The sequence below is a fragment of the Atta colombica genome, unplaced genomic scaffold, assembly GCF_001594045.1.
Source record: "Atta colombica isolate Treedump-2 unplaced genomic scaffold, Acol1.0 scaffold126, whole genome shotgun sequence".
Taxonomy (NCBI): domain Eukaryota; kingdom Metazoa; phylum Arthropoda; class Insecta; order Hymenoptera; family Formicidae; genus Atta; species Atta colombica.
Window position 1 is genome coordinate 1904353 of NW_017259213.1, and position 12346 is coordinate 1916698.

The 12346-nt window shown below is 27.2% G+C and overlaps 2 protein-coding genes and 2 pseudogenes across 2 annotated transcripts; 1 reads left to right on the top strand and 3 right to left on the bottom strand.

Annotated features, from left to right (window-relative positions):
- Positions 1–59, top strand: part of LOC108694911 — a 668-nt pseudogene extending 609 nt beyond the window's left edge.
- Positions 60–620: 561 nt separating this feature from the next.
- Positions 621–2121, bottom strand: LOC108695097 (15-hydroxyprostaglandin dehydrogenase [NAD(+)]-like). The gene has a single exon (XM_018204855.1). It carries the CDS (start codon positions 2069–2071, stop codon positions 1286–1288), a length of 786 nt encoding a protein of 261 aa, XP_018060344.1. The 5' UTR covers positions 2072–2121; the 3' UTR covers positions 621–1285.
- Positions 2122–4088: 1967 nt separating this feature from the next.
- LOC108694912 lies at positions 4089–4880 on the bottom strand (annotated as a pseudogene).
- Positions 4881–5874: 994 nt separating this feature from the next.
- Positions 5875–7108, bottom strand: LOC108695106 (15-hydroxyprostaglandin dehydrogenase [NAD(+)]-like). The gene is made up of 2 exons (XM_018204866.1): positions 6618–7108; positions 5875–6230 (listed from the first exon to the last, which is right to left on the bottom strand). Exons 1-2 carry the CDS (start codon positions 7054–7056, stop codon positions 5875–5877), a joined length of 795 nt encoding a protein of 264 aa, XP_018060355.1. The 5' UTR covers positions 7057–7108.
- Positions 7109–12346: the final 5238 nt, after the last annotated feature.

Here is a 12346-nt window from a genome sequence, read left to right on the forward strand (position 1 = left end):
CACACACACACAGAGTGATTTTAACATATTTCGTCACTCATCATGAGCAGGTAGAGTGAATCAAACTCAGTCGAAAGTTGCAATTTTCCATTATCTACCATTTTGCAATTTTCGCAACAGTTAACAAAATATTAATTACTAAATAAAAATTACCAAATATTGGTCTTGAATAATTTTTTACTCAAATATTATTATAATACTAATATTTCAACTTTATAGAAAAGCTGCAAGAGATAAAAATCATTTATTTTCTTCTCATAAAGTTCTGAGAATTTTTTCAGAATTTTTTCAGAATTTTTTAATATCATATTTTCTCATGTTGGTAAAAATAAAAAAATGCAGTACTAAAAAGTTGATACAAAATTCTGAAAAAATTTTTAGAATTCTGATGTATTTCTGTGCCAACGTAAGTAAACATAAATAAAAAGAAAAAGCTAATTACATTATCTCAAAAGATCGGACTCTTGTAATAACGATCTGTTCGAGATTTTCAATATAACAATAAGATTGTCTTCACTTCTAATAAGCCTGAAATTTGGAATTCTATTGAAAAATGGGGATCGTTATCCTCACTCACATGCGTCTAATATATGGAAGGTGAAAAAGATTTATGCAGTATTTCAAGGTCCCATTAATTCCACCGTCCCATAATTTATTGTACATACACACAATACAATATGTTTGAATATTTTCCAGTATCTATTAAATTTCAAGATTTAAATAATATATATTCACTTTTGTTGTAAAAAAAATAGATAAAAAATATATCTGTGATAAATCTTGTTTTATTATAAAGGGAACATTCTCAGATATTACGTTAGTTTCAGATATTACATTACTACTCTTAGTGTTTAAATATGTACTTTTTGAATTTAAAGCTTATCTTCAACGAATGTAACGGCTTTCATAATTATAATTGCAATTACGAAATTATAGAATATTATTTGATAAAACAATTTATTTAAAATGAAAATTAATTAAAAGATTGTTACTAAAAGATTAAAAGATCAAAGTTCACATCGCTATAAATTTTATATAAAACTATATATGATTCCTTAGATTTTAACATGAAATTTTAATAAAAATGTGATTATTAATTATCGTAGATTTGATTAATTTGTAAAAAGATCAGTTTTAATGAGATTATTTATTAAAAATTAACATAATATAAGATATATTGATTGTTATTTGATTAAGCTATTTTGCTTTTTTTTTTTTATTTAGTAATTCAGTAGAAGAAAATTGCAGTATTCAGAAAAAAATTTATAACGTATCAAGTATCAACTTATACTGGCAAAGATCGTTTGGAATAATGGGGAAAGTCCACGGCGTACGGTGATTGATTATCTTCGCTGACCCAGGCCGCTTGATTTTCACCCTTCTGAATAAGTTCTAACATCGCAAGTGTCACATTGTCCGTTGTTTGTCTCGAATATTTTAAGTCAATGTTATTGCTCACAGCGTTGATGGAGTCACAGACTTTATCGGCGATATTTGAGATTAACGTTGTTATTGTAACGCCCGGACACAAGATAACCACTCGCACTCCGGTCTTGTCATACATGCCTGCCAGAGATTGGCTAAATCCCAAAACAGCGAATTTCGAAGCAGAATATATTGGAAATGAATAATTTGGTTGTAATCCAAATATGGATGCAATATTCACGATTACACCGCCTTTACCACCTTTATGCTTTCCCATATAATCGAAGGCCAACATAGAGCCGCGAATTAATGCCTTGACATTGAGATCGATCGTTTCCTCCAAATATTTATCGTTTAACATACCAGCGTTGTTAATAAGAATATCAAGCCCTTCGAATGTGTCAACGATTTTCTTGAACGTCTTCTCTAAATCATCAGGCTTTGTTACATCGCAGGCAACGAAAATGGCACGGCCCTTCCCAAATTCAGTTTCCAAAGTAGCTACCGCATTCTGACCGTTTGATGTTGGCAGGTCGATCACGGCGATACTTCTTGCACTATTACGTAACAATATTTCGGCGTACTTGTAGCCTAATCCACTAGCTGCTCCAGTGATCATTACAGTTTTATTCTTTACGTCGTACATTATTCTGATTTCTTGAAATTTTTCTCCTTCTGTGAGATATGATACTTCTGCGAAATATGAATCTTTAATGAATCATAATTGATACTGTCTCTTTGCTGGTTGCTGTTTAATATTCTTTTTTATCAATTTTATCAAAAGTCCAACAATTGCAGACTTGTTGATACAGGGAAATTATCATTTTTTATTTTTAAGAAATACAGTTTATCTTAATGATAAATAGGAAAGGTTATAAATTTGAAATTTAAATGTATACGTATATATTACATGTAAGTTATAAATAACAATTACATATTATATAATTGCTGGCAATGTTGGACTTTAAAGATAGTCGATTTTTTAATTGATTTTTGATAGATAAATTAAAATCTGTAAAAAACTAATAAAATACAATTTTATATAATAGTAAAAATTTATTATTAAATCTTTCACAGCGTGTAAGAATTTTTCAGATTTTTATCAGTCTGGAACAATGTAAAAATCTATATTCAAAGACTTAGATTGCGATAAAAATTTTATATAGTTGACAGAGAGTTTAAGTGTACTCTTATTAACCTAAGCTCCCATCATCGCAAATAAAATTCGAAACTGATAAAAAAATGTAATGCTCTTTATTTACTATTTTTTTCTTTAATAAAGTTAAATTTTTTTCCTCAAACTGTTTAGTAGGAAATCATGTTAAAAATAAGATACGAATATATAGTGTTGAGCACGTTATGTATAATGGCATTTCTAAAAACGTTGCATTTTATAAATGATTTTGTTTTATTTGGGAGCAATTAAAAAGAAAAAAAATTTGGTGTACTTGATTTTGTAATATTTATATTTCTTTTAGTATGGGAGTGTCTAGTTTAATGGTAAGTTATTTTTCCTCCCTCCTCCCCTCCGTCGCTTTAAATTAGCAATTTCATGCTAAACAGTTTGAGCAAAATTTTGCAGAAAATTAGCAAATAAGAAGTACTAAATTTTTAACTGAAGAAAAATGTATCCTGAATCTTATGATCTTGTATCGCTGTAAATTCGAGCCTATCTAGTAAATTTAAATGAATACATTTCACTTTTCCAATTCGACATAAATGTAAATGTAGAAAAAATATTTCATTTCCTATTTTTGTTCATTAGTAATTCTAAAGATAGTTTGTTTCTTTAATTTTCATCGTTTTATTATCTGTAAATAAAATAATAATATATATACAAAAGATAAAATATTTAATACAAAAGATAGAAATTATTATGGATTGCTGATTACAAATATAAGATCAGACTTGCACTTGTTTAAATAAAAAAATATTTAAACAAATAAAAAGTTTTACGAATATGATGCTATGTTTAAAAAGTTATTTATTTGAATGACTCTGATGTGTACTGTATCTTTTTAAATTTTCTCTCTCATTAATGTTTATTTTATATGAAATAATTTCGAACTTATCTTACCTTAATTTCTATAAATTACCGGTATATATGTGCCATATGGCGTTATACATAATGACTTGTATAATGTATACTATACTGAAAAAAAAAATTTGTTCAACTAACTAAATATATTTAGTTGTTTGTAGATTTGGTTAATTAATAAATAAATTTTTATTTAATTGAATTCAACCATAATCTGTTAAAAAAATTATTCAATGTTAAGTAGACTACGATTAAATTCAATTAAATAAAATTTGTTGAATTAATCTTCAAATAACTAAATATATTTAGTCAGTTGAACAATTTTTTTTTCAATGTAGACATATTGTACATATATGGATTGTTATAGGGTTTTATGAGGGAACTATGCATGATTTTTTTTTTAAATCTCGGCGCTGTCTAAAAATTAAGATTTTAAGATTAAATTTTAAAACAGAAAGTGAGAACATATTGTTATATTAACGTTAAATATTAATTATTATAAATATGAATAAATGATGAATTCAATCACAATATCATTGTTTACTTAAAAAATGGATAATTTCATAATTGATTTGATAACCTTTGTGTAAATTGAACAAAACAACATAAAGTAAGTTATCAAATATTAATTTATACAGATAAAGATCTTAGAATAATGAAGAAAATCCACAGCGTATGGCGATTGATCACGTTCGCTGACCCAAATCACTCCATTTTTACTTTTCTGAATGAGATCTAAAATCGCAAGTGACACTTTGTTTACTGTTTGTTTCTGATATTTATCCAAATTAGCAGCATCATTTTCTAACATAGTGCGAACGGAGTTACAGATCTTATCACTGATGCTTGTGATCAAGTTGTTGTAACATCTGGGTACATAATAACCATTCGCACTCCAGTCTTGTCATACATATTTGCCAGAGACTGGCTGAATCCCAGAATGGCGTATTTCGAAGCATAATATATTGGAACAAAACAAGTTGATGTCAATCCGGTAATAGATGCAATGTTTATATAATTACATCTCCTTTGCTATCTTTATGCTTTCCCATATAGTCAAGTATCAACATAGAATAGTGAATTAATGCCTTAATATTAAGATCGATCGTTTTCTTCCAATAGTTTCTTCCAATAGTTATCGTTAAATATATCGGCGTTGTTGATAAGAATATCAAGTTCTTTAAATGCGTCGACGATTTTCCTGAATGTTTTCTCTAAATCGTCAGCCTTCGTCACGTCCCACGTAACGAAGATAGCACGACCTTTTCCAAATTCGTTCTCAAAGCCATTCTGGCCGTTCGATGTTGGCAGGTCGATCATAGCAACACTCTTTGCACTATTGCGAAACAATATTTCAGCGTACTTATAGCCTATCCTCCAGCTGCTCCATAATTATAGTTTTATTCTGTACACTATATATTTATGACTTCTTGAAGCCTTGGATAAAATGTGAACTTTAGCAAGATGTGAGATTCTTTAGCAAATTGTAGTGTCTATGTAAATGAGCGTTCTTAATTTAATAATTCTTTTTATCTTATCTTCTTGTTTAATGTCACTGCATTAATAATCAATCAATAAACTTAATTGGTGCAAAATGATAAGTTTTTTATTCATTTATACATATTCGTTTCATTACCTCAATGATATAAAGGAAGATGTTAAGTTTTGGTTGTATTTTGGCCAAAATGGAAAAGTTCCAAGAAGTACAATAAATTATATATTATATACTACTACTAGGACTACTTAACTAGGACTACTACTTAAGCGGAGTCGAGTAGTATATCGCTTATTTTGAGAAAATATCAGAAAAAGAAATGTTATCCAGCAATAAATTTATGTTATTACATATTTATTGATAAAAAATTGTTAAGGAAGACATCAAGATATTTCCAGGATTAATATTACATTGTTGCAATTATGGTAAATTGGTACAAATTTTTAAGCGATTAACAAACGACGAAGAGTTTAATAAAAGTAATCGTTTGATATATGTATTTAAATATTCACAACAAGTTCTATTGTTTAATTAAAATATCTTAATATCTTACTTAAGAACTTTTAGATTAATTGCTGTTGATGTAAATATTTTGTAACGATTTCTTTCGTGTTCCTAATATTTCCCCAAGATAAGCAATATACTATTCGACTCATGCTTAAGTAATTCCTTAATATAATATATAATCTATGCATCTTAAAACGTTTTTATTTTAGCAGAAAAATAACTAAAACCTAATATCTTTCTTTAAAAGCTAATGGAAAATCGTGTGTAACTAAGAGTTAATTATCATAGATATGATTAGTTTAATTATATAATACCATATTGTTTATTTTAATATTGGCATAATTTTATATAATAATTGATTTGATCGTAATGTAAATTGATCAAAATAAAGTAAAATAAGCAAAATAACTTATACAGGCGTACATCGCTTGGAATAATGAGGAAAGTTTACGACGTATGGCGGTTGGTCACCTTCGCTGAGCCAAGTCGCTCCGTTTTTACCGTTCTGAATCAGATTTAACACCCCAAGTGCCACGTTATCAGATGTCTGTTTCGGCATATTCTCCACACTAGCAATCTCGTTGGTTACTATAGGGCGAATAGAGTCACAAATCTTACTGTTGATGTTTATGATTAATGTTGTTGCTGTAAGGCCTGGACACATGATAATAACTCGCACTCCAGTCTTGTCATACATATTTGCCAGAGATTGGCTGAATCCCAGAACGGCATATTTCGAAGCGCCGTATATTGGAAAAAAGTGACCTGAAAAAAGGGTTTTTTGTGAGAGCTCCGAGCGCTAGATATTTCATATTAATATATAATTTACTAATATATAATTTACTATAACTTTTAATGTTATGAGTAACAATGTAAGCATCAAATATTTTTGTACGACAAAAGATTTATATCAAAATAATTTTCAAATGTGAGCGTATTTGATTTATTTAATAATTTGAAGACATTTGACATGAAGACTTAACATTTTTGTAACACTGAGAATGATCTATTATTGAAAATTCGAAATGTTTGTTGGTGTATGTAATATTACTATACTAAAAGTAAATTATACGTATATTAGTATAAAATAGCTTGGCTTATAAGTTTTTTTCATGATATTTAAATTAAATTTAAATTAAATTTTAAAATAACCTGGATCTAATGCAGCTACGGATGCAATGTTTACGATTACACCGCCTTTACCACTTTTATGCTTTCCCATATAGTTGAATGCCATCATAGAGGTGTGAATTAGTGCCTTAATATTAAGATCGATCATTTTCTCCAAATAATTATCGTTAAATATACCGGCACTGTTGATAAGAATATCAAGTCCTTTGAATGTGTCGATAACCTTTTTGAACGTCTTTTTTAAATCATCAGCCTTTGTCACGTCGCAGGCAACGAAAACAGCACGACCTTTCCCAAATTCGTTCTCCAAAGTCGCCGCCGCATTCTGGCCGTTTGATGTTGATAGATCGATCATAGCAATGCTTTTTGCACCATTACGAAGTAGTATCTCGACGAATTTATATCCTAATCCGCCAGCTGCTCCAGTGATCATTACAGTTTTATCACGTACGTCGTACATTATACTGATTTTTTGAAGATTTCGATAACGTGAGATGTAGCACGATGTGAGATTCTTGAGCGAATGACAACATACATTGTCTATATATATATATATAGAATCCACTTATTTTAATATTTCTTTTGATGATATATGAACGATGATGATTCATCAGCAAGTTTGTTCTCGATAAAAAATTTTTCATGCATGAATATGTATAAATATATATTAACATATATAAACACGCATAAATATTCATGTACATATAATAATATAATACATATTTATATATAACGAATTAAATTATATAATAAATATTCATATATAATAAATAAATTATATATGAATTATTATATATGTATAATTATATATGAAATATATCCATACGTAATATAATTAATAAGTCAAAGCTTTTTTAAATGAACAATTACAGTTATTCATAAAATAAAATTCGTTTTTTAACGAAGTAAATACAATGATATGAAGTTTTTCAAAATTCAGATATGAAGTTTTGACTTACAAAGTCTTCCTCAGTGAAATATATAACAACATTTTTATATAATCCTTTATAAAGTCAACCAACTTACAATAATAAAAATTATCGCTCTAGGCTAATCTTACATACTTATTTTTTCATTTAGATATTACGGATCAAAAAATAGGTAATTAATCAGAAGTTTGAAGTCTAAATTATAAAAGTGTGTTTTACTAATCCTTGGTTATTATCGAGAATCCAGCTCAGTCAACGATTTAAAAAATGTACAACATTCTGATTGAGAATTTTTTCAACGGCAGTTAGTCCTAATATATTCTGTATAATAAATGTCAATTTATAATTAAATTATTATAAGTATTATAATTATTATAAGTATTATAAGTTAATTGAATAATAATAAGAAATTATGTTAATAACTTACGTTAATTTAAATATAGAATAGCCTATTGAATCAAAGTCAAAAACTATGTTCTAAAACAGTTTTTGCTTGTCATACGTTTTGAAGTGGACTGATATTATCAGAGAATATATATTGTTAAGTCATAAACAAGTACGTTCAAAATTGTTACAATAAGCATATATTGTCAAGTATGTTAAAATAAGATTGATTCAATAACTCAGCATGCTTCATTAAATTTATGCCATTTTTTTATCCTTTTATGTGAATTATTTCCAAAATAGTTTTTTTTCGGAGTCTCGCGATTTAAAATTTCAATGTTTTCTTAGTCAAAGCTGTGATTGGAATCAATTATATATTTCGTGACTACTAAATGGATTTATCTAATTTTATATTGTTACGATGCTCTTTAATTCTAGTTCGAAGTCTTTTCGTTTGTCCGACATAAGAGATGTCACGATCAATTGATTTTATAAATTACATTATTATTTTCTTGATGTTGATTTTTATCTTTTTGTGTCTTTATAAACCTATTAAATTTGTTGAGTCAACGATACCCTATCATAGTTTTAGATTATATATTAGATTATATATTAATAATCTTATCTCTCGTAATTGATCTAACGTACGAAAGTAAGATTTAAAATGGTAACTGAGAGTAATAAATTCAAATACTGAAAATGAAGGTGAGACAATAACGGAAAAAAATTGTATTTCCATACATTAAATCAATTACGAATTACTTCTATCATTCAACAATTCAAACTTTTGTATAATCTTTCGTTAATGATGGTAAAGATTATGTTTAACCATATGGATAACTGTAATACGGTTGCATTACAAGTCACATCACAAGGTCACATAAGGTTTAATTTGATTTTATAATTGTAAGCTTTAAGTGTATTATCAATGTTCTTAATTGTATAGTAATTGAATGATATTGAGAAGGATCCACAGTAAGATCGAAACGTCTATTGTACATTATGTATTAATTAAATAAATTCATTATACGTGGACATTTAGTGTTCGACTCTTACATTATCATTCTCTGATTTATTTTACAAATATTGTGTGCTATTTGGGTGTGTGTATGTTATTTAGCGAGACATTTTATTGAAAATATTTTTATTAAATTTTTTTTTATTATATATTAAGTCAATTTTTTTATCATTAAGTCAAATAATTCGATTAGTCACTTGTTAAGCAAAGAAATGATATTTCAACTGAAAAATTCGTCTCATGAAAAACAACATTCGGTGATAGTCTTTTTTTAATTGTTGAAGGCATCATGCCGATTGATATTCATTTCGTTTTCCATGACATACATCTGTTTTCTGTGGCTGAACATTACTAGTGTACACTTTTGAAACTTAAAATGAGATAAGAAAGAGGATTCTAGTGTAGTCTAGTGCAGGAACAGAAAATAGACAATTTTCATCGTACATGACATCCTACGATGAATGTTGGCATGATGTCTTCAGCGGATAGAAAATATTATCACCGCACGTTGAAACTCGTTCATGATGAAATTTGTTGATAAAATTCATTGATCAAATTCATTTATAAAACGGATTTTCCATGCTTAATGAGTAAACTGGATGGCAATGTAAAATTAATTATGCTCAGTTATCAACGTCTTTTATCTAAGGACACATGATACCACATATGTGTACACATATGTGATACCACATATATGTAACAGCATATGTAACATAAAATATGCATAACAAATTTTGATACCTTGCCGGAAGTAACTGTTACAACGTCATTGTTATCTTGGCATTTGATCAAATTATACATTTTTATTAATTTATTTCTTATTTTATTAAAATAAGAATATATATATAGAGTGAGTGCAAAATATATTTGTACAAAGAAAATATTTTTTAAAAAAACTTTATTTTTAAAAAGTAAATATTATCCAGCGAAAAATCAGTCATCGAATTGATATTGAATCGATATCAATATGATGATTTCAATATTAATTTGACGTCGATTCGACGTTTAATTGACATTTTTTGCTAGGTAATTAACAATTCATAAAAAATAAACTAAACTGTATGTTTCTAAAAATTATATATACCAAAAAGATGTGTATTAATTATAGAAAATGTATCATCTGAAAAATAAGCGAAAATTAAAAATTGTATTGTTTGAATGCCAAAAAGTATTCGTACAGTCAAGAAATTTAATTTCTAAAGTCGGGAATACATGCGAAACTTGTTTGTATGTTATGTTAGAACAAAATGTATTTATTATATAAAATCTAATTAACGTTTATTCTCTACAAATAAGATTTTTTTTACAAAAAATTTCCTACGAATATTTTTTGCACTCATTGCATGTATGTTATGAAACATATAATCCACTAAGAAACTATTATAATATAATGCTGAAAGATGCGCAATAGTGACAAGGACTTATAGACCATGATTCATAGTCAAATTTTATATTCAAGACCGTCTTAAGCCTATTTTACAATGCTCTTTGTTTCTTGTTTCTTGCTTTTTTCCTCTTTGCAACCATTTTATTGACAATTGCATTTTTTGCTACGTGTTTTCTGTTCCTTCCGGTTAACTTTTATCTCGAGCAACATAAAACAAAAACTGGAGCAAAAAGAAGCAAAAAGATAAGATATAAAAGTAACAAAAAGCAGAAAACAGAAAAAATGAAAAGCATATTGTAGAGTAGGCTTTAAATATAATCTTAATTAAGAAATCACAAACTAATCAGAGGACCATATTAGCGTCTTAAGACATTACTTAAGACAATCTTGAAATAAGAACAGTCTATGAATTTGCTTATAATTTGAATATTTAGAATCGATCAGAACAAAAAGAAGAAAGAAAGAAGTTTTATGTGATTACAATCAGAATAGGCCTGTGAAAAACTCAGCCGAAATGCTTCCACCTCTTTGCTGTCTCAGTAGAGACAAATAACGTCTAAATAACAAAGGATAGACACCAGCATTCCATCTGAATCAGGTTTGTCCAACTTTGAAATATGCAACGTTGTATCAATATTGCTGCAAACTTCTGTATTTATATTTTCTATAAGAAACAAGAATGCTTGAAGAAGATCCGAATATCATTATAAATGTCACAGACAGAGGATAACAAAATAAAAACCGGTTACTATAATTGCAGATTAAAAAACGGATTCTCTTGATTCCTTCATTCTATGATGCTTATTGTTAGACAGACTTCAGGTATGTATTCTTTGTTATTTATATTCTTTTTTATTGTACCAAAATGATGGAGAGATAGGAAAGAGTTTCGGTTTATGAATCAAATTTTGGACAGGTCTGAATCAAAATATCATAAAGTCAAACTTTAATTTGTTAGATAATTGTTAATTGTAATTGAATTTCCGGCATAATATTTTTAAAATACAGCTGAATAATTTTCTTAATTATTGGACAATTTTTTTCAAATTAAAAAAAAATTTTATTAAATGTCGCTATGATTCGTCATATTGCTATTGTTTTGCTGAAACACTATATCGAAATTAAAATTGCGCAATTAATTGCGCGATTTTAGAAAAGATCAGTGTCTACATTTTTTTTATAAAAATACTCGTAAATATACTCGTATAATTGTAGATTACACATTTTACAAGATTTATATAATTTTATATATATAATTTTATAATTATAATATAATCATATAATTTTATAAATGTTGCATCGAGACAATTTATGAAATTAATAAGAATTACTAATTATGGTCTCTCGAAATTAAAATAATGTAAGATATTAGGCAAATGAGAGTTCATTGTAGTATTTAATGCACAATCATTCATTCTGTATCTAAATTATATTTTTGACTTGCTATATTCTATGTATATCTAAATTATTATAATTACACTCAAGTGTAATTATAATAATTTATGTACATATCAATGATTATGCATTACCGCACCGAACTTTCATTTGCCTAATTTCCTACATTAGTTTATGAAATTTTTTATAAAGAATTTTAGAGGAGAATCGCTTACTTAATTTCTGTATATTTCTAGATAAAAGCCTTTTCAGATAAAAGTTTCGGACATGTATACGTTTTTATCAAACAAGATAAGATTAGAGATAATAGTATTTTTTTATGCTTACAGTAAGTTTTATCTGCGATTACTTATATGCGATCTTAATTAATATTTTTCTCAAATTTTTGCATATAATTTTTCAGAATTTTTATATAAAAAAAATTCAGTTTCAGAGTTTTTCTAAATTTCTAAATATAATTTTGTGATGTTTCAGAATTTGAGAAGAACTTTATCAGATTTTTAATACAAATTGGAATATTTTTCAAAAGTGCCAAAAAAGTCTGAAATTCTTTATTTTATTCTTTCTTATATGAATCTTGAAATATTCTAAAATTTCTCCTATAATTTTTAATAAAATTTTATTATGAAATTATTTA